The 26,272-nt window shown below is 35.9% G+C and overlaps 1 protein-coding gene across 1 annotated transcript in view; it reads right to left on the reverse strand.

The window, feature by feature from the left end:
• The window catches only part of LOC107876708 (myb-related protein 1-like), a 51,246-nt gene that overhangs the window by 11,039 nt on the left and 13,935 nt on the right, over nucleotides 1-26,272 (reverse strand). The window contains exon 4 of the mRNA XM_047394082.1: nucleotides 19,099-19,150. Within this exon, the coding sequence (XP_047250038.1) occupies nucleotides 19,099-19,150 (52 nt within the window). The remainder of the gene's footprint in view (nucleotides 1-19,098; nucleotides 19,151-26,272) is intronic.

Consider the following 26,272-nt stretch of genomic DNA (forward strand, 5'->3'; position numbering starts at 1 on the left):
ATGCAGTATACAAGTACATATATCAGTCATGGGTTAGCTTGTGGTTCTTCAGGTTCATGAGCATTGTGTAACATTCTGGGTACCAGATTCGGTGCGTTACATTCGAGATCCAAACTTTAAATTATTTCCAATTCCTTATGTATTTTAGGCATGTTTTTCTTCCTCGAAATTTTAATTTTACATTGTGATATGAATTGAATGGATTTTCATGTGATTTAAATTGGGTTGAGGGTTTTTTGTTGTTATTGATTGACTTACTTTTTTCTTGCTTCGAATTCATTATTCATACTTTAAATTGATCTTTTTAAGACTGATTTGGCATATTGTTTAAATGGTTGGAATGGAGAACATGGATCTCCCCAAATTGGATGAATTTTGACTTGGAGTAGCATGAACCTCAACCCACATAGTAAATTTGAGTTTTTTATTTATGAAAAGTTGCATGGCTTAACTTGATTTTGAACTCAATGCATTGCATCAATGGATAAATGAATATAAAAATTAATTTGAATAGTCTTGGTGGCCATGTATTGTCTTTTAATGGAACTTGGAGTCAATGTTGTTATGTGAAATAGCTTGGCATCTTAAATTTAGCTAGCAAGCATATTGGTATGACGATACCAAGTGGTAAATGCCTTAATGAATGACTCTTAAGTTATTGGATTGGTTTGTATGCAAATTATTTTAATTTGGGCTTAAAGAAAATTGTGTAGCTCACTATGAAGGTATGAGTGTGTAATACCCCGTGCCTAAATGCCACTGTACAACATATGACTCATGCCCTTGAGTCGTACGTACAACATATGAGTCGTATATTGTAGTCATATCCAAGACAGTATGAATTTGTTAATATTCTATTCTAGGTAAGACTCATGTCCTTAAGTTGTACATATATCATATTAGTCACATGAAGTGAAGTCGCGAGATTAATAGTGTATGCTTCCTAAGATTTTGTCCAAGATATGAGTGGAGCCCTACAAGTCTTATGGAGATGTTACTAGTCATATATTACCACTCTATGATGATTAGTGTGCACCATCTTTGATTCTGTCCAGTTTACGAGTTGATGGGCCTAGTCATACCCTAACATATGAGCCATATGGTTGAGTCATAAAAACTAACGATCAATTTCTATAATGTTCAGTTAAAAGGATTTTTGGTATTTTTCCCTGTTATAATTCCCAGCCATGACATATAACCCTTAAAGAGGTGATATTTTCCTCCTTCCAATAAATTAGAACCACTTACCTTCTTCCATCTTTAAGAACATCAAGATTAAGGTTTCCCCTCATCAAGTCATTTTTCAGGTCTCAAAATTCAAGCTCTCTTCGCAAGCCAAGAAATTTCAGATATGTGGGGTATTTATTAATGGACTCCTTTCACCTGTTGAGTCCTAAAAATCCTTTATTTTGGGTTGTAGTATGAATTTTACTCATTTCTATAATGTAATTCAGTGAAAGTCATGATATTTACCATATTTCCTTATGGAGTTTATATTTGAGCCATGCTATTAGCTCTTTCATGTGAATTATAATTTTAATTAATTTAAATTCCAAACTCTCATGTCATGTTTGGTCAATACCATATCAATTTTTCAAATTCACGTATTAAATCATGTAAACATGATGTTGTCCTAAGTTTAACTTATCCCTATGTTGTAATTCACAAGATTATCAGTTATTTAAATGTATTATATTCTGGGTTCCCAAATTATGACTTTCTATGAGTATTTTTTATGGTGTAATTATATTTAAATATAATTCGATGCTGGTGGGCTATGAATACCTGATACGTACATGTTTACTCATGTTTCTGACATTTCAAGTAACGAGTCAGTCTTTTCATAATTTTACTGTAATACTCAGTTTGTTATGATCATGTTGAGCACTATTAGTTAATATGTTTAGTTAGCCTTATCAGTAATAGTGCCAGTTTAGTTGGGATTAGGATTTAGCATCGAGTGAACCTAGGGATGGAGGCTCATTAGCCAGTAGAGGGTGTTACTCTAGTAGCAGTCCCTGAGTTCCAGAACTACATAGCCATCATAGGTTTTTAGAGGTCTTCCTACCAGGTGAGGGTTGACATTATATTAGGGGAACCTTCTAGTAGAGGGTGAATTCCCAGTCCTTCGGGACACAATTTTAGTGGATTCACGCAGCCAGTGTTAGTACGCGTGGCAAGGTACTGACACCCTTCCAACTGTGTTTGCAAGTTGGACCCCGATTAGGTCATATTAGGGTATGTCGGTTACATGAGATCTCTCATAGTTTCAGTTCTACTCTGTCATCATCAGTTTAGGTTTGCTTTACCAAGTATTCAGATTCTCAGTTATTCAGTCAGTCAGTCTTACAGATTAAATTCAGTTCATGCTTTACCTCATCTTGTATTCTTAGTCTTACATGTCCATGCACCTATGTTTGATTGCCATATGTATTCCAGTTAGTTCTTCCTTACGTACCAGTACATTCAAAGTACTGATCACATATTTTTCTCTTGTGCTATGTTGTCTTATAAGATAGGTTTGGACAGATAGTTTCTTGAGCATCCCTAGACAGCTCAGCAGCTCCTTACAACAGTAGTGGTGAGTCCTCATCCATCGAGGACGTGACATATTATTTCAGTTATTTTATTATTTCTTTATGTTCAGTCAGTTGGAGTTAGTTGGGGTTTTTTCCTATCAACTCTGTATGTTTAGAGGTTCTCAGAAAGACAATATTGTTTCCAGTATTTATCAGATACTTCAGAAAGGTCATTTTATATTTATTTTAGTATTCCAATTGCTAATACTTTATCATTTTATATTCAGCATATGTTTTTTTATTATCATTCTATTAAGTGCTCACAGCAGGTACTAGATCAAGGGTAAGCTTGGGGTCATTTATGGCCTTAAGCATTGTGTTGTGACTAAGGGTAGCCTCGAGTCATGACAAAACTTGGTATCAGAGACTAAGGTTTTAGAGTGTCCTAGGGTATCTGAAACCCGCATTGATTAGAGTCTTATGCATGGGTTTAAAGCGCGTCACACTTATGAATATGAGGCTACGAGACATTTTTAGAAAGTTTCCCTTCTATCAATATTTATGTCATGCAAAAGGGTATGGGCTCTTTTGAATTCCTTTTTTCTAACTTGTCCTTCATTTTGTTTACAGACAATGACTCCCAGATTAAATAATGGAAGAAAGATTGGGGATCAACCGACACCGCCACCTGTTCAAGAAGATCCCCTAAACAACTATGTCTCTCATGCCGAGTTCAGGGCCATTTTAAATCCTTAGCCCATTTTGTAGTTACCTAAAAAAACCAGCATGCTGTTTCCCCAGCCAATCCAGTGGTGAATATAGCTGCAGCTAGAATTCGAGATTTCACTTGAATAAATTCCCTTTATTTTTTAGATCCAAGTCTGAGGAGGATCCGCAAGAGTTTTGGATGTTGTGCAAAAAGTGATAGACAACATGGGTGTCACTTCGAGTAAGAGTTCAGACTTAGCTGCATATCAGTTGCAGGGAGTAGCCCACACTTGGTTCAAATAGTGGAAGGAAGATGTGGTCATTGATATAGGACCTATTGAGTGGGAAGCGTTTGCCATAACTTTCTTAGATAGGTTTTTCCCCCTGGATTTTAGGGAAGCTAAGGTTCAAAAGTTTATAAACTTGAAGCAGGGTAGTATGAGTATGAAGGAATACTTGATCAAGTTCACTCAGTTGGTGAAGTATGCTCAAACTATGGTGGCTGACTCTAGGTCTAGGATGAGTAAGTTTGTATCTAGTGTATCTGATAATATAGACAAGGAGTGTAGGACCACCATATTAATTAAGGAGATAGACCTATCTAGACTTATGGTTCATGCTTACTAAATTAAGAAAGAGAAAATTAAGGAGAAATAAAGAGAGAATAAAAAGGCAAGGACAGGTAGTTTTAGCTTTTCTCAGCCAAAGTTAGAAGGTGGTAACCATTCTCAGTTCCTTCTGAAATTTTTAGTTCCATCCCCATCTTCAGACAGCGGCTCGGTGCCTAAGTTTAGGAAAGATAATTAAGGTAGAGTGCCAGACTCTCAAACTCATGGTAGCATGAATAGTGATCAAACTAATCTGCTTTGTCAAAATATAGTAGGCATCATCAGAAAGAGTACAGGGCAGGTAGTGATGGATATTTTGGGTGTGGTAAGACAGGCCACCGGATCAAGGATAGACTGATGGTTGGCCAGAATGGTAAAGATGTTCACAAGCAGGGTCAGTCCAACTTTTCATCAGCTCCAACAGGTCGCCTAACTCAACAGGATGCCACTTCCAGTGCCACCATTGGGCAGGACTAGAATAAACTGTATGCTCTCCAAACTCGGCATGAGTAGAAAAGTTCTCCTAACATGGTTACGGTTATTTTACAAGTCTTCCATCTCCATGTTTATGCATTATTAGACCTTGGAGCTTCACTTTTCTTTGTGACTTTTTATATAGATGTTTGGTGTCAGTCTCAAAACATTAGTAGAGACTTTCTCAGTGTCTACTCCAGTGGGTAAGTCTGTTATAGCCAGACGGGTATACAGAAATTGCTCGATCACGGTGTCTCTAAAAGTTACTTTAGTTGATCTTGTGGAGTTATAGATGACTAATTTTGACGTCATTCCCAGCATGGATTGGTTCCACTCATGCTATGCCTCAGTTGATTGCAAAAAGTAAGTTGTTCAGTTCCAGTTTTCTAATGAACTAGTTATTCAATAGAGGGGTAGTACTTCCATGCTAAAGGGTCAATTTGTTTCCTATCTTAAGAAAAGAAAGATGATATCCACGGAGTGTATTTATCATCTAGTCCAAGTAAAGGACTCAAATTCTGAAACTTTGAGTCTTGAGTCAGTTTTGGTAGTGAATGAGTTCCCTGATATGTTTCTAGAAGATCTTTTAGGAGTTCCTCCTGAAAGAGAAATTGACTTTAGAATAAATCTCCTTCCAGATACCTAGCCTATCTTCGTTTCACCTTATAGAATGTCTCCAGCTGAGCTTAAGAAACTAAAAGAGCAGTTAAAGGATCTCTTGGATAAGGGTTTCATTAGGCGAAATATTTCACCATGGGGTAATCCTGTTCTATTCATGTACAAGAAAGATGTTTCTCTCAGAATATGCATTGACTACCGTTAGTTAAACAAAGTCACAATCAATAATAATTATCCTCTCCCCAGGATTAATGACTTGTTCGACTAACTTCAGCATAAAATTATTTCTCTAAGATAGACCTCAGATCTGGCTATTATTAGCTTGGAATCAGAGAATATGACATTCCGAAGACTGCCTTCAGAACTCAGTATAGTAATTTTGAATTCTTAGTCTTGTCCTTTGGACTAACGAATGCCCCTACAGCTTTTATGGACTTCATGAATACAGTGTTCAAGAAGTACTTGGTCATGTTCATCACAGTCTTTATTAATGATATCCTTGTCTATTCCCGTAGTAAGTGCAAATTTTGGTTAAGTTCAGTAGCCTTTCTTTGTCATATTCTTTTAGATTATGGCATTCGAGTTGATCCTACAAAGACCAAAGCAGTGAGAAACTAACCTAGACCCATCTCTCTATCAGATATTAGGAGTTTCTTAGGTTTAGATGGCTGTTACAGATAGTTTGTTAAAGGTTTTTCATCTGTTGTTTCTCCAATGTCTAAACTAATCTAGAAGAAAGTTACATTTTAGCGGTCAGATTCTTATGAGAAGAGTTTTCAGGAGTTAAAGACTCAACTCATTTTTTCTCTAGTTTTAGCTCTGCCAAATGGCATAGATGGGTTCTTAGTGTATTATGATTCTTCTTGAGTTGGTTTTGGTTATGTTTAAGGTAGAGATCTCAGGTTAAAGCCTACGCCTCTAGACAACTTAATCCTCATAAGAAAAACTATCCTACCCATGACCTTGAGTTGGCAACTGTTGTATTTTCTTTATAGATTCAGAGGTATTACCTTTATGGGGTTCATGTTGATGTATTCACGGATCACAAAAGTTTATAGTATGTTTTCATACAGAAAGATCTAAATCATCGTCAGAGAAGATGGCTTGAGTTGTTAAGAGATTATGATATGAGTATGCTATATAATCCGAACAAGGCCAATGTAGTGGTGGATGCCCTAAGTAGATTTTCTATGGGTAGTGTTGTGCATGTTGAGAATGACAAGAAGGAGTTAGTATATGAGGTTCACCGACTTGCTAGAATAGAATTTTGGTTGATTGATTTAGCCAAAGGTAGCATATGGGTTCAGAATCTTCATTGGTTGCTGAGGTAAAAGAAAAACAAGATAAGGATCCTAGTTTGGTCAAGTTGAAGGAGGCAATTATATACTAGAAGGTAGAGGTTTTCTCCCAAGGAGGAGATGGTGTGCTTTATTATCACGGCAGACCATGTGTTTCGTGTGTTAATGGTCTGAGACAATGAATCTTGGCTGAAGTGCATGTTGTGTGGAATTCTATTCACCCCGAAAACACTAAGATATATCGTGATTTATGGGTGATCTATTGGTGGAGTGGTATGAGGAAAGATATTATAGAGTTTGTGGCTAAGTATTCGAACTGTCTGCGGGTTAAGGTTGAGCACCAAAGGCCTAGTAGTACACTCCAGGAGTTTAGAATCCCCACTTGGAAGTAGGAGGTGGTGAAATTTTTTTATGACAGCGTTCCCTTGTACGTGTCGTCAGTATGATTCAGTATGGGTCATTCTAGATCGAATGAATAAGTCAGCCTATTTCTTTCTAGTTTATTTTTTATTGTTATCTAAGGATTATGCTAGACTCTATCTTAGGGATTAGGTAAAGTAGCATGGATTTCCCTTGGCTATCATCTCATATAGAGGAACTCAGTTTACCTCTCACTTTTGGAAGGCTTTTCAGAAGGGACTTGGTACTTAAGTACATCTCAGTACAACTTTTCATTCTCAGACAGATGGTCAGGCAGAATGTACCATTGAAGCTTTGGAGGACATGTTGAGGGCCTATGTTATTGATTTGAAGGGTAGTTGGGATAACCACTTACCTTTGATTGAGTTTGCTTACAACAACATCTATCACTCCAGTATTTAGATATCTTCGATTGAGGCTCACTATGGGAGGAGATATAGATCTCCTATTGGATGGTTTGAAGTAGGTGGGGCTACTTTGATAGGTCTAGATTTAGTGTTTGAGGCGATTGATACAAGTACGACCTCATAGATGGACATATTTTTGAGCTTGTTGGACTCAACCAAGAATGGGAAAACATTTAAGTTAGATAGGGCTCCAAAACAGTCCATAATGGATACTACACAGATGCCTAAATACTCACTTGGTCATTAAAGGGCCTTTTTGTCTTTTCTCCTTTTATTTGAGGTGTAATATAAATAGAACATTTTAGGTCTTTTGCTCCTTAGTTGATTATTTTTGAGACTTGTAATATTGTAACACTTTAGTTCTCTCTTAGAAGCTCTAAAACTAAAACTAGGGCTAGGCAAGTGAGATTCACTTGTGTTTGCATTGTTGGCTTGAGACGTTGGTGTTGAGAGGAGGTAAAATCTCTCTTGTGTCAATGTAGGAGTTAGGTCTTTGATGTGTGTGGTATTAAATGTCCAAGAGTGGAATAGGCTCTTAGGTTTTTAAGACTATACCCTCAATTGTCTAGCTAACTATCTTGTCTCTTGTTGTATACATCGGTTTCTTGTATTGTTAATGTAAACCATGACTATCTTGTTGTTGTTATATTGTTGTTATTGTATTGTGTTGATAATTTAGTTTGGTTGCTAGCTGGAAAATAGGTTTTAAACACCTCCTTATATTGTGTTCTTGTTGTTGATCTTGAATCCGAGAAGGGTCATCCAAAAGGGTCTACGGTTTCTTGACTAAGTGGACTATTTTGGGTGTATGTTTCTGTGTGTTCTTGGTCGATCTTGTATCATTTGGTATCAAAGCTCAAGGCTTGATTTTGTTTTAACAAAATCAATCTTTGGAAGATCTTACCAAAGTTAGAAACATTGAGTTGTTGATGGACCTTGGCCGAGACTTGTTGTTCTTGTGAAGTTGTCTTGGCCGAGATTTGTACTAGATCTAGTAGATTTTTTTTTTGTATAGTGTGTTTCTTGTGTTGGTTTATTTCTCACTAACACAAAAGGTGTCTAGATCTAAAGTTGAACTTATAATATTGACCTTGTTGTTGTGAACTTGAAGTGGCCGTATGTTATGTCTTGTTATTGAAGATTGGGGGACGTTGTTGGTGTGTTGTTGTTGTATTATTGGAAATTTCTTGTTGTATTCATATTGTTATTCATATCTTCACATACTTAAACCAACAAAAAGTGTAAATAGATTCAAAAGGAGTGAAGATAAAAGTTGTAAAGTGTGTTTGTGAGACTTGAACCATCACTTCCTAGTCTTGACATCGACTTCTTCAACTACTATCCTTAAATCAAGGAGCTTTGTTTGGTGGAACTAGTACAAGTGAAGATCATATTTTTGAAATTAAACTTACAAAGGACTCAAGACTTGTATTTTTCCCTCCATTACTAATTGTCTTCCATTCCAAATTGTGTGAAGAATAAAATTTCAAATTTGTGAATAAAGTATTGTGGGATCGAGACCAATTGCACACTGCCATGTCATCCTAATTACTGTTCACCATCAATATTAAGCTCAAATTTGGATTTTTTTCTAGTTTCTAATTGTTGATTCTTGGTTTCATTAGTTGATCCTAGAACTAATTAATAAGTAGTAAACTCCTACTAGATTGTCAATTAGTCCTTTGAATCCATTTTTTGTGTCTATATTCCTTTTGTGCCTTTGTCGTTTTTTAAATTCGTAGTACTTCCTGGTTTAAGTTCGGACATTAATTTATTGAGTCGTCAAACAAAGAATCTATTCTGACTAAGGTGTAGACTTACTCTTTGACTCACCACGAGTTACGAGCCGACTTGCTAACATTTGTGACATCAAGTATAAGACCACAAGATGGGTGAGAGAATAGTGAGGTTGTTTTGAACTAAAGTGTGTTTTGTTTTGTAGGTTTTGTGTTTTATTATTGTGTGTGACATTATGGACTGATTTGGTGAATTGTATTTCCGATACAATCACAATGGAACCCTAGGCTTCAAATGCTCAAACAATGGATAGTAATGCCATCAATCTCATCTTAGCTCACCTTGAAACTATGTCCCAAGATATGGCTAGGTTGAATGTGGGTCTTCAGAAATTAGATACAAGTGTGGCATCAATGAGTGGGAGATTAGACCGTATGGGAAGCCAAAAGAGTCGACCTTCCACCCCTCAAAACATTTCCCCAACCATTACTACCGAGGCCTTGCACCAAATGTTCCACCCACCGAGAATACCATCCAATGCCACAAACCAAACCCCATTTTAATCCCAAAACTGAGACCATGAGAGACCAATCCACCCACCACTTCACCAATTCCAACAAGGACTTAGAACCCAAGTTCCATCCCAAAACCCGAACCCTCCTAACCAAACTCCACTTAACTAAAAACCTCACTTTCCACCAAATCCAATCTAGCTACTACAAGCTCCACTTAACCTAAATAGCCTATCCAATATAAAGGTATGGTCCATTTGATGATGCTTACATGAGAGGGGAATAAATATGGGATAAACATGTTGATCTAAGCGAAGTTCATTATCCAGAAGGAAGAGTTGGTTATTGGAACCAACAAGGGAACTAAAATTGTGAAGTAGGGCTAAATACTATCAAAATAGGGCTTCCAATCTTCAAGGGTGAGAGTGATCCCATAGATTTTCTTGCATGGGAATCCACATGCGAGAGGGTCTTCCAAGTCAATGATTTTACCAAGGAGAAGAAGAGTTGCTATGTGATTGCTCACTTTGAGGGTTATGCTACTATATGGTGGGAGTATGTTAAGTATTTTGGCAATGTATTGGTTGAGGGGCTGCCCCCTTCTTGGTTTCGAGGAAGGTACCTCATGAGACAAAGGTACCTACCTGAAAGATATTATCAAGCGCTCCTTGCCAAGTTGTATAACTTAAGGCAAGGAAACAAAAACGTCATGGCTTACTGTGATGAGTTCCAACAACTTATTTTGAAACTTGATCATAGAGGGAAGTAAGTGAGTCATGACATTATTTGATTCAAGGTGGGGTTGAATAGAGATATTTCTTCACATTTGACACTTCACAATTTTTACACCCTTGATGCCATCTTCCAAGAAGCATTGGAAATTAAAAGAGAGTTGTGGGAGAAATCGAGGTCCAAGTTTAAGGCCCAATCACCCTCGGGTTGGCACAATGACAAGAGTGACTCATATAATGTAGAACAACCCGAGGCCAAGGCTTCCCAAGCTGAGAACAAGGCTCAACAAAGGTACCCCCTGAGAAATAAAGGTAAACCATATTCCTTTCCTAATTCTAAGGGCTTTCAATGTTTGAAATATCAAGGTTGGGGACACAAGGCTAGTGAGTTTCTGAATAGGAGAAATGTGATTCTATGGAAGGAGAAATTTTATTTTCTTGGGGAGAAGGTGGGACTTGAACCAACGGATATTGATAATCAATCTCAACATAGAGAGAGGGTAGAACCCAAGAAGCCAAAGAAAGGAGAGAAGGAAGATGCTTGGATGTGTGATGGTGAGCTTGAAGTGCCATGCTTTGTAGCTAAGAAGAACATTATTAGTAACGCTTTGGGTGATCCTAGTCAAAGGAAAACCCTTTTTAACACCAAATGCCTTATTAAGGGGGTTGTGTGTTCTATGCTTATTGATGAAGGTAGTTGTGCCAATATTGCTAGTAGTTCCTTGGTTGATGTCTTGAGGCTGTCCACTATCCGTTATTCCAGTCCATAAACCTTTAATGGTTAAATGAGTATGGGAAGTTAAAGGTAAACCAACAAGTGGTGATACAGTTTAAGGTAGGCAACTACTTTGATGAGGTGTTGTGTGATATTATTCCTATGTAAGAATGCCACCTATTGTTGGGGAGACCATAGAAATATAATAAAGCTACCTTGAATGATGGACGAGCCAATAGCTACACTTTAGAGCACCATGGATAAAGGTATACACTCTACCCTCTCTCACTGATACAAGTGGCTAAAGTTAGTCAATAAGTTAGAGAGTTGGAGAAAAAAAGAAAGAAGGAGAGAAAGAGAAGGACCGAGAGTAGGAGTAGAGGAGAAGGAGAGGGAACTAAGGAGCAAAGAGACAAGGGGTTCTCACTTTTGGGACTTAACCTTGGGAATCCTTTATTTCTCACAAACGTAGGTGCTAGCATTTTTCCTAGTACCGCCTTTTCTTGTATGCAGGTACATGATCATGTGCTTGCTAGAAGAGATACCAAGCAACTTTATAACCAACACATGCTTGATGAACTCAAGGAGTCCTTGACTAAGCCTTCAAGCTTTGAGATAGAAAATGAGGAGGTGATTCTATGGAGGAGTCGTGAGGTTGATGAAGCCGTGAGTTTAAGGTCAAACTCTTTTCATGGTAGAAAGGATGATATAAGTATGACCTCATAGATGGACATATTTTTTAGATTGTTGGACTCAACCGAGAAGGTGGAAAATGATTAAGTGTGATAGGGCTCCAAAACCGTCCATAATGGACACTACATTGGCTCCTAAATGCTCACTTGGTTATTAAAGGGCCTTTTTATCTTTTCTTATTTTATTTGAGGTGTAATATAAATAGAACATTTTAGGTCTTTTTCTCCTTAGTTGATTATTTTTGAGACTTCTAATATTATAACACTTTAGTTCTCTCTTAAAAGCTCCAAAATCGAAACTAGGGCTAGGCAAGTGAGATTCACTTGTGTTTGCATTGTTGGCTTGAGACGTTGGTGTTGAGAGGAGGTAAAAGTCCCTCTTGTGTCAACGTAAGAGTTAGGTATTTAATGTGTGTGGTGTTAAAGGTCCAAGAGTGGAATAGACTCTTGGGTTTTTAAGATTATACCTTAATTGTCTTTCTAACTATCTTGTCTCTTGTTGTATCCACCGGTTTTGTGTATTATTAATATAAATCGTGACTATATTGTTGTTGTTATATTGCTGTTCTTGTATTGTGTTGATAATTTAGTTTGGTTGCTGGGTGGAAAATAGGTGTTAAATACCTTCTTATATTGTGTTCTTGTTATTGATCTTGAATCCGAAAGGGGTCATCCAAAAGAGTCCATGGTTTCTTGACTAAGTGGATTGTTTTGGGTGTATGTTTTTATGTGTTCTTAGTCGATGCTGTATCATTTGGTATCAAAACATGTGTTGGTGAAGCCATGAGTTTAAGGTCAAACTCCTTTCAAGGTGAAAAGGATGATACAAGTACGACCTTGTAGATAGACATATTTTTTAGCTTGTTGGACTCAACTGAGAAGGTGCAAACATTTAAGTGTGATGGGATTCCAAAACCGTCCATAATGGACACTACATAGGCACCTAAATGTTCACTTAGTCATTAAAGGGCTTTTTTGTCTTTTCTCCTTTTATTTGAGGTGTAATATAAATAGAACATTTTAGGTCTTTTGCTCCTTAGTTGATTATTTTTTAGACTTGTAATATTGTAATACTTTAGTTCTCTCTTAGAAGCTCTAAAACCAAAACTAGGGCTACACAAGTGAGATTCACTTGTGTTTGTATTGTTGGCTTGAGAGGGTGTTGAGAGGAGGCACAAGTCCCTCTTGTGTCAACGTAGGAGTTAGGTATTTGATATGTGTGGTGTTAAAGGTTCAAGAGTGGAATAGGCTCTTGGGGTTTTAAGATTTTACCCTCGATTGTTTAGCTAACTATCTTGTCTCTTGTTGTATCCATCGGTTTCTTGTATTGTTAATGTAAACCCTAACTTTCTTTTTTTTGTTATATAGTCATTCTTGTCTTGTGTTGATAATTTAGTTTGGTTGCTGGATGGAAAATATGTGTTAAATACCTCCTTATATTGTGTTCTTGTTGTTGATCTTGAATCTGAGAGGGGTCATCCAAAAGGGTCCATGATTTCTTGACTAAGTGGACTATTTTGGGTGTATGTTTTTGTGTGTTCTTGGTCGATCTTGTATTAGTGATGGAGAAAGTTCAACTAATTTGAGAGAGGCTGAAGACAACCCAAAGTCATCAAAAATCTTATGCAAATCGGAGGAGAAAGGATCTTGAGTTTGATGTTGGTGACTTATTTTCTTTGAAAATTTCTCCTATGAAGGAGGTAAAGAGATTCGTCAAGAAGGAGAACTTAGTCCCTGTTATGTTGGCCCATTTAGAATTGTGAGTCACTTTGGGAAGGTAGCTTATGAGTTAAAGTTATCTGCAGATTTAACACCAGTACATCCAGTGTTTCATGTCTCTTTGCTAAATAAATGTATTGGCAACCAAGCTTTAGTCATTCCCTTAGATAGTGTGGAGGTGAAGGAGAGTCTCTCCTTCAAAGAAATTCCAGTTGAGATCCTTGACTGACAAGTTCGTAGGTTGAGAAATAAAGAGGTCCCATTAGTTAAAGTTCTTTGGAGAAATAAGTCCGTTGAGGGAGCTACTTGGGAAGTAGAAGTAGATATGCGAACCAAATATCCTCATCTATTCTTCATGAACTCAGATCCAGTTAGACGTAATGATTACTCATAGTTGACTCTCTCATTTTACTATTTTAGTCATATAGTCATCCTCATGTGCATGCATTTATGAATTCAATTCATTCCATGTATCATGACTCAGATTTAGTCGTTTAATTTAGTCGTTTAATCATGTTTCAGTTCATACGCATTCAGTATATAATCTCAGTTTCCTCAGTACTCTTATCCTAACCAGTCATATTCGAGGATGAAAGTTTCAAAGGGGGAGATATTTTAATACCCCGTGCTTAAATGCCACTATACTATATACGACTCATGCCCCTGAGTCGTACATACAACATATGAGTCATATATTATAGTCGTATCCAAGATAGTGTGAATTCATTGACATTTTTTTCTAGCTACTGCTCATGTCCTTGAGTTGTACATACACTATATGAGTCGTATGAAGTGAAGTTGTAAGTTAGCCATGTAAGCTCCCTAAGATTCTGTCCAAGATACGAATGGGGAGTTACAAGTTGTATGGAGATGTTACTAGTCGTATGTTACCACTCGTATGATGATCAGTATACACCATCATTGATTCTACCCAGCTTACAAGTTAATGGGCCTAGTCATACCTTAGCATACGAGTTGTATGGTTGAGTCATGAAAACTGAAGATCAATTTTTATAACGTTTAGCTGAAGGGCTTCTTGTTCTTTTCCCCTATTATAACTCCCAACCACGACCTATAACCCTCAAAGAGGTGATATTTTTCTCCCCTTTCCAATCAATTAACAACACTTACCATCTCCCATCTTTAAATTTATCAAGATTAGGGTTTCCCCTCACCAAGTCATTTTTCAAGTCTCAAAATTCAAGCTTTCTTCACAAGTCAAGTAGTTCCAGGTATGTGAGGTATTCATTAATGGGTTTATTTCACCCATTAAGTCCCAAAAATCCTCTTTTCTTGGTTTGAGTATGAATTTTACTCTTTACTATGATGTAATTCAGTGAAAATCATGATATTTTTCATGTTTCCTTATGGAGTTTACATTTGAGCCATACTATTAGCTTTTCCATGTGAATTGTGATTTTAATTCATTTAAATTCCAATCTCCCATGTCATGTTTGGTCAATACCATGTCAAGTTGTTAAATTCACGTATTAAATTATGTAAATATGATATTCTCCCAAGTTTAACTTATCCCCATGTTGTAATTCTGAGATTATCAGTTTTTTAAATACATTATATTCTAGGTTCTCAAATTAAGACTTTCTACCTGTGTTTGAGATGGTGTTATTATATTTAAAGTATCATTGAGTGCTAGCGGATTATGAACACCCGATACCTATGTGTTTACTCATGTTTCAGACTTTTCACATAATGAGTTGGTTCATTCATGATTTTATTGCCATACTTAGTTTGTTATGATCATGTTGAGCACTATTAACTGAGATGTTCAGTTGACCTTAGTCAGAAACAATGTCAGTTCAGTTGGGAGTAGGATTTAGCACCGAGTAAACCTTGGGATGAAGGCTCATCTACCAGTTGAGGGTGTGACTCTAGTAGCAGTCCCTGAGTTCCAGAACTACATAGCCAGCATAGGTTTTGAGAGATCTTCATGCCAGGTGAGGGTTGACATTCTCTTAGGGGCACCTTCTAGTAGAGGGTAACTCCCTAGTCCTTCGAGAAACTATTTTAGTAGATCCACGCAGCTAGTGTTAGTACCCATGGCAAGGAATTGACATCCTTCCAACTGGGGTTACAAGTTGGACCCGATTAGGTCAAACTGGGGCATGTCTGTTACATGAGAGATCCCATAGTTTCAGGAAATACTCAGTCTATATTAGTTCAGGTTTTCTTAACCAAGTAGTCGTATTCTCAGCTATTTAGTCAATCAGTCTTATATATTAAACTCAGTTCATGCTTTACTTAGTCTTGCATTCTTAGTCTTACATGTCCATGCATCTATGTTCCATTGCCATATGTATTCTAGTTAGTTCTTACCTCACGTACCAGTACATTCAAAGTACTGATCGCATACTTTTCTCTTGTGCTATGTTGTCCTATAACATAGGTTCAGATGCATAGTTTCCTGGCCATCCTAAGACATCTCAAAAACTCCTCACAGCAGTAGTGGTGAGTCCTCATTCATCAAGGATGTGACATGTTATTTCAGTTATTTTAGTATTCTTGTATGTTCAGTTAGTTGGAGTTAGTTGGGGATTTGTCCCATCAACTCCGTATGTTTAGAGGCTTTTATACAGACAGTCTAGTTTCCAGTATTTATCAGATACTTCAACAGGTCATTTTATATCTATTTCAGTATTCCATTTGCTAGTACTTTATCAGTTAATCTACTGCATATGTTATTTTATTATCATTCTATTTAGTACTCATAATAGGTACCAGGTCATGGGTTAGCTTGGGGTCACTTGTGGCCTTAAGCATCGTGTCGTGACTAGGAGGAAGCCTCGGGTCATGACAAAGTCCCAAGGGGATAAACATAGGAAACAATATTTTTCAATGTTGGGGGTCTATATGGCAGTGTACTTGGTTCACACTTGCTATATATATATATATTTGGGATGGCTAGTTGCCTCGGTGCCTTTAGCTTTCAGTTAGTGCAGCTAACACACGCTAGGACCCTTCCAACAGAGAGAGCTGGACCCATATAGATCATGAGTGCCTTTAGGACGGTTCGAGCTCTAAAATTCAAGTTAAATCTTTAAAACCTCATGTTCATAATATTAAATAAGTGGTGATACCTGACATTCTCAAGACTAACCAATCTTATGTGAAAATATTTGACATTAAATGAGCGGTGATACCTGGCATGTTGACTTTGTTAGTCTCATTCACATCCTTATTCAACTAGCCTAGTATCTGTTTATATTTTTGCTTAGTAAATGCTTGCCCCTTTGCCAAAATAACATTATTGGCTTCATGACTAATTAATACATAATCATATTCCACCAGAAATATTATTTGTTGAAAGTTTTCTTCCGAATCAATCTTGTCCTACATTTTCATGACAGCCATATTCATGACCTGTATTATTATCAGAGTTAGAGTGATCTGTTATGCCTCTAAAATTACCATTTTCAATATCAAGCTTCTTTCTTTGCTTTCAATCCATTGGATATTATATCAATTTATAGTAGTTTTTCTTAGTGTGGCCAGTAAAGTGACAAAATTAACACTTTCTTCCCTTGTATTCTCGTTCTTGATTTCTATTCACATTCATTACAATTTGATTTGGCTTTTCTATTATAATGGATACACATGTTGAATATCGTATCCTATTATCCATTATCATAACATATGCTTGATGTATGGATCGAGTAAAGACACTTTTTTAAATAGAATTTGCCTTCGTGCCTGGTCATAAGACTCATTCAACCAACTTAAAAACTGTATCAATCTCATTTGAGACAAATGATCTTACAAACTCCTATAATTTTGGGCAAGTGCAGTAAGGTGATGATATAACAACATCATATTTACTTCATAATTTTTTTTAATTTCGTAAAGTATTGAGATACGAAGTGAGTACCTTGTGAAACTGTAGTGGTTTCTTGATGCAATGATAGATGCACATTTGATTTATCTTATCAAACCTCTCCTTTAGATCTGTCCAGACTACAAATGAACTTGTTGCATACACAACCCCATTTGAAATCTCCTCGCTGACTATGTTCATCAGCCATGACAACATAATCGCGTTACATGTTTTTCACTGTTCATGTAAATCATCTTTGTATAATTTCTTGGTATAAGCTCCTGAAATAAATCCATATTTTTTCTTTTCTAACAGTGCAATCCTCACGACCTACTCCATATTCCATAATTCTCGGGACCAATTAATTTGATAGGAATTAATACTACTCCAGTAATATCAGAAAGATCAATGTAATGACAATCATTTTGGTTGATTTTCAAGGGTATCGTTATTGCAGACCTGAAGCAAAAGTAACTTGCTAAAAGAGATCTAACCTCAACTTTAAAGTTTCTCTAGACAGCCAACATTGACTATTCTGATACGATGAGAAAATTTTGGAATGCACACCCAAAACACCATTGATGCAGCTTAGAGCACAGGAAAAAAGAGCAGAGAAAGAATTTATTGATACCTTCTTGAATTGATCTAGTACAATGAGGCCTATACACCATTTTATATAGACAGTTGTGATACAAAATATCTACATCATAAAAATATTTACCAACTAATCAATTCTAGAAGTTTTTTGGCAACTCATCATCCTCAAATATCCATTCACTAACTAACACTAACAGCTGAGACTTAAAGATAACTAAAAGTAGCTAATAGAACAGAAACTAATAAAATATTAACTAATAGTGACTATGAGAACTTATACTTCAATACTATATATTTATGTGTGTATTATCTTTTAGAATTTAGTAAAATTTAATTTTGCAATAAGAACTTTAAACACCTGTTCAAACTAAAGTCTGAACAATCAAATGAATTTGTAACTCTGTATTCACAACTTTAAACTTTTAATAATAAATTCAATCCAACATATGAATAACCAAAAATGAAATTCATAACTATTTTCTAAAAAATAGCAAAATCAGACATTTAGAAAGAGATGAAGATTGGAAGATTCAAGCCTGCCAAATTCACGATGTGTCCTTAAGGAAATTATTTGGCTCAAGTACCCGAGACTATGACATATATCCTCCTAATATAACATGAATTACTTCGATAGAATAGTGGTACCTCAAACAATGTTGAACTAAGAACACAAAACAAATCACACTAGAGTTTTTCAAGAAAAAAGAGTGATTTTACTTCAAAATCTTATGTATGTATCTAAGGAAAAAACTAGGTATTTATAACCCTCAAGATGTTGCTTTATGAAGAGAATCAATGCTTCAGAAAGATGCACCTCTTCATAAAAGTACAACTCTTCGGAAAAGCCATAACCCATTGAAAAGGTCATAACCATCCAAACTAAAAAGGTGCCTATTCTAATTAGATCCTTTCATTCATTTTTCATTCACACCTAAAACCTAACAATGTATATGTATAGAGATCAAAAAAATTTGTTTTAGATGGTTGTTGCCCATTGTATTGTTACTTCAAATAAAATAATTACTTTCATTGTTATTTAAATTTTATCATTATCGTATTCTTAATCAAGTGTTATGCAACAATATAAAATTTCAACTTATGTAACGATCTACTTGATGTAATCACATTGTTATCTTTTTTTCTCCTAATTTTATTTTCGCTTTTCATTTAATATTAATCATATTTTTTATTTTACTGTATCAACTCTATACCGTATCCAATTTTTTCTTTGTAGTACTATAAGTTTTTTCTTCAAATTGATAGTGCGTGATATTATGAAATAACGAAAAATGATACAATCTATCCAAACATTAAATTAGTCAAAATAATATAACACAATAGATAATAAAATGATACCGTCTAAACAAGTTGCACGTGTCATACAAGAACTTCCTGGCATATTGATCTCTATGTTCACTTCTTTGCTAATCCTGCATGTTTCTCCACATCAAATATAAGACAACATTGATTTTGTAAGCAATTCTACCAAAATATAATCTTAGTATAACACTTGCCTTTACTAGTACTTCTAGTGGTGTTGATGATGTCTTTACTCTGTCTGTACTTCTGAAAAAGAGAATGAACGCAGATATATCAATAATGTGTTGGAGCAATCTCATAAATAACATACTCATAAGTCTAGTATGTAAAAAGATATTTTTTCTATTTACATTGTATAATTTATCAACAAAGAAAGTTTAATTATCTGAACATGTCATTATCTTCTAATTAAATATGTAAATGGTCATACGAAACCATTTCCAGGCTCATCATCAACTGAACCCCATTACACTTCTCTACCTCCACCCCTTAAATTTTTCCATCCTTCACATAGAGACAAATTCACTATTTAAAGATCTTGAGTGTTACGTTACTCTAAACTTAGACATTTTGTTAGTTAAATTGTCACAGATTAGTAGGGTATTATATATCTTAAGAATAAGTCCAAGAGGGGACTTGACTTTACCTCATAATGCAACACAAGGATAAATAATTTATCCTTCGCAAAGGAAAACTAGACATCACTATCAAAAATCGCTAATTTTCAACAAACATCAGGAATTTGAATCGTCCATAATGGATTTGTGATGGAATATTCTTTGAATACATTATAGACGAGCCAAATTCTGATAGATTTTGTTTGAAAATTTATAGAAAGTAATGATTTTATGGTAGTGTAGGTCTACGTTCAAAGTGATAATGTTAAGTTTTGAAGAATGATTTTATGGCTGATTTGTAGGAATTTGGGTAAAGAAGAATCAGATGAAATCCTCAATAATATTCAAAAAGAAGAAACACCTCAGAAGGTATTCCATGAGGATCACTACATTTAATAAATGAATATATTCCATGAAAGAAGTAAGGATCGCTACATTTAATGGATTGCTTGAATCCTGGGATTCTCGCATCTCTGTCTCTTCTTCGTATAGATTTTACTTTGTTAAATTGTTCTTTTATAGTACGTGTTCACATAGAAAGATCTTAATTTTTGTTAGAGAAGGTGGCTTGAGTTGTTAAAAGATTATGATATGATTGTATTATATCATCCGGGCAAGGCCAAAGTAATGACAGATACCCTTAGTTGGTTGTCTATGGGTAGTGTTGTCCTTAGTTGGTTGTCTATGGGTGGTGTTACTCATGTTAAGGAAGATAAGAAGAATTTAGTTCCTAAGGTTTATCAGCTTGCTAGATTAGGTGTTCGGTTAGTTGATTCAGCTGAAGGTAGTATGTGGGTTTAGAACGGTTTGAAATCTTTATTGGTTGCTGAAGTGAAAGAAAAGCAAGATAGGGATCCTAGTTTAGTTAAGTTAAAGGAGACAGTTAGAGATTAGAAAGTAGAGGTTTTTTCCCGGGAGATGGTGTACTTCGTTATTAGGGCAGGTTATATATTCCATGTCTTGATGGTTTGAGACAGCGCATACTTGTAGAAGCGCATGTTGCGTGGTATTCTATTCACCTAGGAGCCAATAAGATGTACCATAATTTGTGGGAAATCTATTGGTGGAGTGGTATGAAGAAGGATACTATAGAGTTTGTGGCTAAGTATCCAAATTATCAGCAGGTTAAAGTTGAGCACCAAAGGCCTAGTGGTACATTGCAGGAGTTTAGAATCCCCAATTGGAAGTGAAAAGTTGTGAATATGAATTTTGTGACAGGAATGCCTCATACGCGTTGTCATCATGATTCGATATGGGTCATTATTGATAGAATGACTAAGCCAGCTCATTTCTTATGTTCATACTTCATACTTTGCTGAGGATTAGGCCAGGCTTTATATTAGGGAGTTAGTTAATTTGTATGGGAGTCTGTTGTCCATCATTTTGGATAGAGGTACTCAGTTTACCTCTTACTTTTTAGAGGCCATTTAGAAGGGTCTTGGTACCCAAGTTTAACTCAGTACAACTTTTGATCCTTATAAAGTTGGTCAAGAAGAGAGGACCATTCAGACTTTAGAAAACATATTGAGGGCATGTGTCATTGACTTTAAACATAGTTGGGATGACCGCTTACCTTTGATTGAGTTTGCTTACAATAATAGTTATCACTCCAGGATTCAGATGGCTTCATTTGAGGCTCTCTATGGAAGGATATGTAGATCTCCTATTGGTTGGTTTGAAGTAGGTCAGGCTGCATTAGTAGGGTTAGATTTAGTGTTTAAGGCATTGGAGAAAGTTTAGTTAATATGAAAAAGGTTGAAAATAGCCCAAAGTCGTCATAAATCTTATGCAGATGTGAGGAGAGGAGATCTTAAATTTGAAGTTAGTGATTTAGTTCATTTGAAAATTTTGCCTATGAAGAAAGTGAAGAGATTTGGAAAGAAGGGAAAACTCAGTCCCTGATATGTCGTCCCTTGTAGAATCTTGAACCATTTTGGGAAGGTAGCGTATGAGCTTGAGTTGCCTGCAGATTTGGCATTACTGCATGCAGTATTCCATGTTTCATTATTAAATAAATGTATTGGTGATTTAGTTGTAGTTGTTCCTTTAGAAGATATAAACGTTAATGATAGCCTTTCCTACGAGGAAGTCCTAATTGAGATACTTGATCGCCAGATTCGTAGGCTGGGGAATAAAAAAGTTCCCTTGGTTAAGATCCTTTGGTGGAGTTAGTCTGTTAAGAGAGATACTTGGGAAGTTGAAGAAGATATGCAAACCAAGTACCCTCATCTTTTCTCTGCAAACTCAGATTCAGCTTGAGATAATAATTTTTCTTTAGATTGATTCTTTTCATTCTCTATTCCAACTATGTAACCATTCTCATGTCATTGCATGTTTTTGCGAAACCAGTTAGTTTATGTATCATGTTTCAGGCTCAGTTGTGTATCAGGTTCCAAGTCATTCATATTCCGTATATGATCTCAGTTGCCTTAGTATAGTACTCTCAGTCTAACCAGCCTCATTCAAGGATGAATATTTCCAAAGGGGAGATATTGTAATACCCCATAATATTCTTAGCTTGATTCAACTCCTTGCTCATGCATAAGGGGCTTAAGGCTTGAAATTTTCACTAAGTGTTGGGGACTTTGTCATTTTCAAGACCCCTAAACTTCAAGGATTTTTATTTTGGTCTTCCCGACCCTGAAGAGTTAGTTTTTGAGTTAATTAATGTTCAGGGATGTAAAAAGTATGCCCCGAAGGAGTTTTAGATCTTTCGGACAAGGTTTGGGGCATTTTTGGATCACGAAACTACTGGGTCATCATGATAAGCCCGTGTTGTAACATTAGTCCTGACCTCATACTAAACACATCACGGTGATATAATTCTTCGATCGCGATAAGACCACATTGTGGTGAGGATGTTGCGTCCAGTTCTAGATTTAAATGATTGAGGGGTAATTGGATCTTTTTCTCCTCAATCCAAATCGTCCATAACACAACATGGGGCGTCTTTTAGGGCATTATTTGCCCCTTTTCTCAAAATCACTCTCAAGAAAACCTTCCTCAAGAACAAATTTGATTAATTTTTCCCCAAGTAATCAAGAATTCAAGCTCCCCAAGTTCAAGAACCTTCAAGAAAGCATCAAGAATAGGGTTTGTTTCCCAAGTCAAGAAGCTTAAGGTATGTGGGATTTCATCAATGGATACCTTTCACCCATTAAGCCCAAAACCTTTCTCTCTTAATTAATTTATGGATTTTTTCCTTTACTATGGTACTTTATATGTTCAAGATGGATTTAATTCATGTTTTTACTTGGTAATTCAAATTTAGTTCAGCCCATGTATGATCCTTTGAAAGATTAGATTGCCTCATGCTTTAAATTTTAATTTTCCATGTCTTATTCAAGTGAATGTCATGTTAAATTTCCCAATTTATGAATTTAGCCATGTAATCATATTGATTTCCTATGTTTAAGATATTTCCATATTCAAGTTCATGATTCTCATATGTTTGATGAAATGTCTACGCTTTTGGGTTTTGAATCATGATCCCATACTATGGTTTTAAAGTTTTGTTCTTGTATTTTATGGTCATTCTGTGCTGGCGGGTTATGAACACCAGATACCTTTGTGTTTTACATGATTTCAGATTTTTAAGTAATGATTCAATTAAACCATGAATATTACTATTTACTCAGTTGATATAATCATGATGAGCATTATCAGAAATAATGTTCAGTTAAACTTAGTTTAATTCAGTACCAGTGTCAGTTCAGTTGAAAGTAGGATTTAGCACCGAGCGAACCCAGGAATGGAAGCTCACCTATCAGTAGAGGGTGTGACCCTTAGCAGCAATCCCTGAGTTCCAGAAATACGTAGCCATCGTAGGTTTGAGATATCTTCCTTCCAGTTGAGGGTTGACACATATCTTATAAGAGCACCTGCCGTATAAGGTGACTCCTTAGTCCTTTGAGACACCAGTTTAGTGGATCCACACAACCAGTGTTAGTATCCATGGCATGGTACTGACACCCTTCAAATTGGGTTACAGGTTGGACCCCGATTAGCTCAGATTAGGGCATGTTGGTTATATGATACCTCCCACAGTCTCAATTTAGTAATTAGTGTATTCAGTTCAGGTTTGCTTGATGAAGTAATCAGATTTTGAGTTATTCAGATACTAGTTATTCATTTATTTAGATCATTTCAGTATATACTTTACTTGGTCTTGCATTCTCAATTTTTACATAATCAGTATTTTGTTATATAGATTTTAGCCTTTCAGAATATAGATTATCCTAGACACATGTTTATGCTTGGTCTTGCATTCTCCGATATCACATGTTCATGCATTTATGCTCAGAAACCTCATGAATTTCAGCCATTCCTTGTCTCATATACCAGTACATTCAAAGTACTGACTGCATAATTTTCTTTGTACTATGTTGTCTTATAACATAGGTTCGAATGCACAGTTTCCCAACCGCTCTTATATAGCTTAGCACTACACAGTAGCAGTAGTGGTGAGTCCTCATCCATCGAGGACATTATTTGTTTATTTCAGTTACCTTAGTGCTTTCTCATGTTCAGTTAGTTGGAGTTAGTTGGGGGTCTGTCCCATCAACTTCTCATGATATTTAGAGGCTTTCAGATAAGTATTTAGATAGTCAATCAATAATTTTGGTATTAACAGTTGTTTCAGATAGACAACTTGGTTTCTAGTATTCTATCAGATATTTCAGATATGCTTTGCTTCATATTACAGTATTCATTTTTATAGTACCTTATCAGTGCATCTTCCGCTCATGTATTACATTACAGTATTACTCAGCGCTCACAACAGGTACCAGTTCAGGGGTTAGCTTGTGGTCACTTGTGATCATAAGCACCGTTACTGCGACTAGGGGGTAGCCTCGGGTCGTGACAATCTAGCTCCCAACGACTAGTAGTAGTCCAATCACTACTATATAAGCATTAAAAGTCAAAAGAAGAGACATATTCTTGTCTCAACCTTCTCTTGTTCTTGCTCTACTTTACTCAAACATTGTATTCTTTTAAGATTTACTGTGTACTCAAAAAGAGATGAGAGAAACACATAGTTGGTGAGACATTATGTCAAAGTAAGAAAGAAAGAAAAAGATTGTGAGTCAAAGCCAAAATGTTTGACTCAATCTTGTACTTTGATTTTATTCACAAAGAGCTAGTGGAATCTCTTGCAATCCAAGAGGTCTGAAGTAAAACCTATTAGAAGTCCCAACTAGTATAAAGTATCTAGTGTTATTTACCTTCAACACTTTATTTCCAAAGTTTTCATTATTATAATTAATAGTTGACTTTCTATCTATGAAAGTTGAACGTCTGTTCATAAAAACGTAATTCACCCTCTCATACTACTTTCAATTGGTATCAGAGCAAGGACTCATAATTATTTGCTTAACAGCAAGTGAGAAAATCTCATGGAACAAACTGTTGTCGGAGCTTTATTTTCTGAAGGAACATCCCAAACTAGACCTTCTTATTTCAATGGGAAACATCTTTCTCATTGGAAAATAAGGATGGAGACTTTCATCAAGTCTTATGATATCAAAGTTTAGAAGGTGATCAAACTTGGTGATCTTCCTCTTGTCTCTATTGACAAAGACAAAAATGGGAAGAAACCAGATAATGGTGAAACCTCTACTAATAGTATTTCATCCTTAGAGGTTTTACACTGATGAACAAATAGAGATTATTCAGCAGAACTCTAAGGAAAATAATGTTCTGTGTAATGCAATTAGGGGTAAAGAATATGACAAGATATCCTGTTGTAAAACTATAAAATAATTGTGGGATAAATTGGAAGTGACTTATGAAGGAGTTATGAAAGTAAAACAAACTCTTGTAAGTTTATTACTCTAAGACTATGAACCTTTTAAGATAAAGGATGGTGAATCCATTGAAGAAATATTTGCTAGGTTTTGCAAAATTATTGGAGAACTTTCTATGTGTGGTTTTCATGATTAGAAGATGACTATAAGGGACCAGGTCCCTGGATGTTCGAAGTAACACTACAGCTGGCACGCATCTGCACAGATTTATCCGTTTGTGTAATAAACTGGTAGGTGTTTCTTGTTCTAATTAGGACACTTGGTCCAATCAGATTTCAGACTTAATCATCACTCATCTATAAAAGGAAAAATATACTTCTCCACCAAATGGTTTTTTACAAATTCAAAAAGTGAAGAGAGAAAAAAAAGTCAAAAACCCAAGCTTAACTCAAGTTCTTATTTTTGTATGCTAAATTAGAGAGTTATTTGAGTGAGTTCTGATTTGTAGATGAATTACTCACTTTATAAGAGTAATCTCTTTGTTTAGAGAATGCTTAGGTAGATTTGCCTAAGTTTGTTTCTGATTAGAGTTATTCAGTTTGAGTAGTCTTGGTAGAGTTACCAAGTTGAGGTTGTAGTAGAGTTATGAATAGAAGGAGGAGCCTAGAGTTAGGCTAAAATAGAGTCTGTAATCAAAAGGTTGATTATAGAGGATTTCTTGGGTGATTGTAAGGGCAAGCCATGGTTTTTACTCCTAGAGTAAGGGGTTTCCACTCTAAATTTTGTGTTCTTTATATTTCCTGCACTGTCTTTTGTTCCTAGTTGGTTTATTGTGTTTTTGTATGTGATTAACTTAGAGGGACCTTGTCCCTCACTGTGTGGTTCAACCCCTAAGGGTTCTAATAATTGGTATTAGAGCCACAACACTCTAAAAGGTTCACACCTAGAGTGATCTGGTCAATATGGCTGCTCCACCTAACCTAGACGAACGGCAATCTACCCTA

The sequence above is a fragment of the Capsicum annuum genome, chromosome 7, assembly GCF_002878395.1.
Source record: "Capsicum annuum cultivar UCD-10X-F1 chromosome 7, UCD10Xv1.1, whole genome shotgun sequence".
Lineage (NCBI taxonomy): Eukaryota > Viridiplantae > Streptophyta > Magnoliopsida > Solanales > Solanaceae > Capsicum > Capsicum annuum.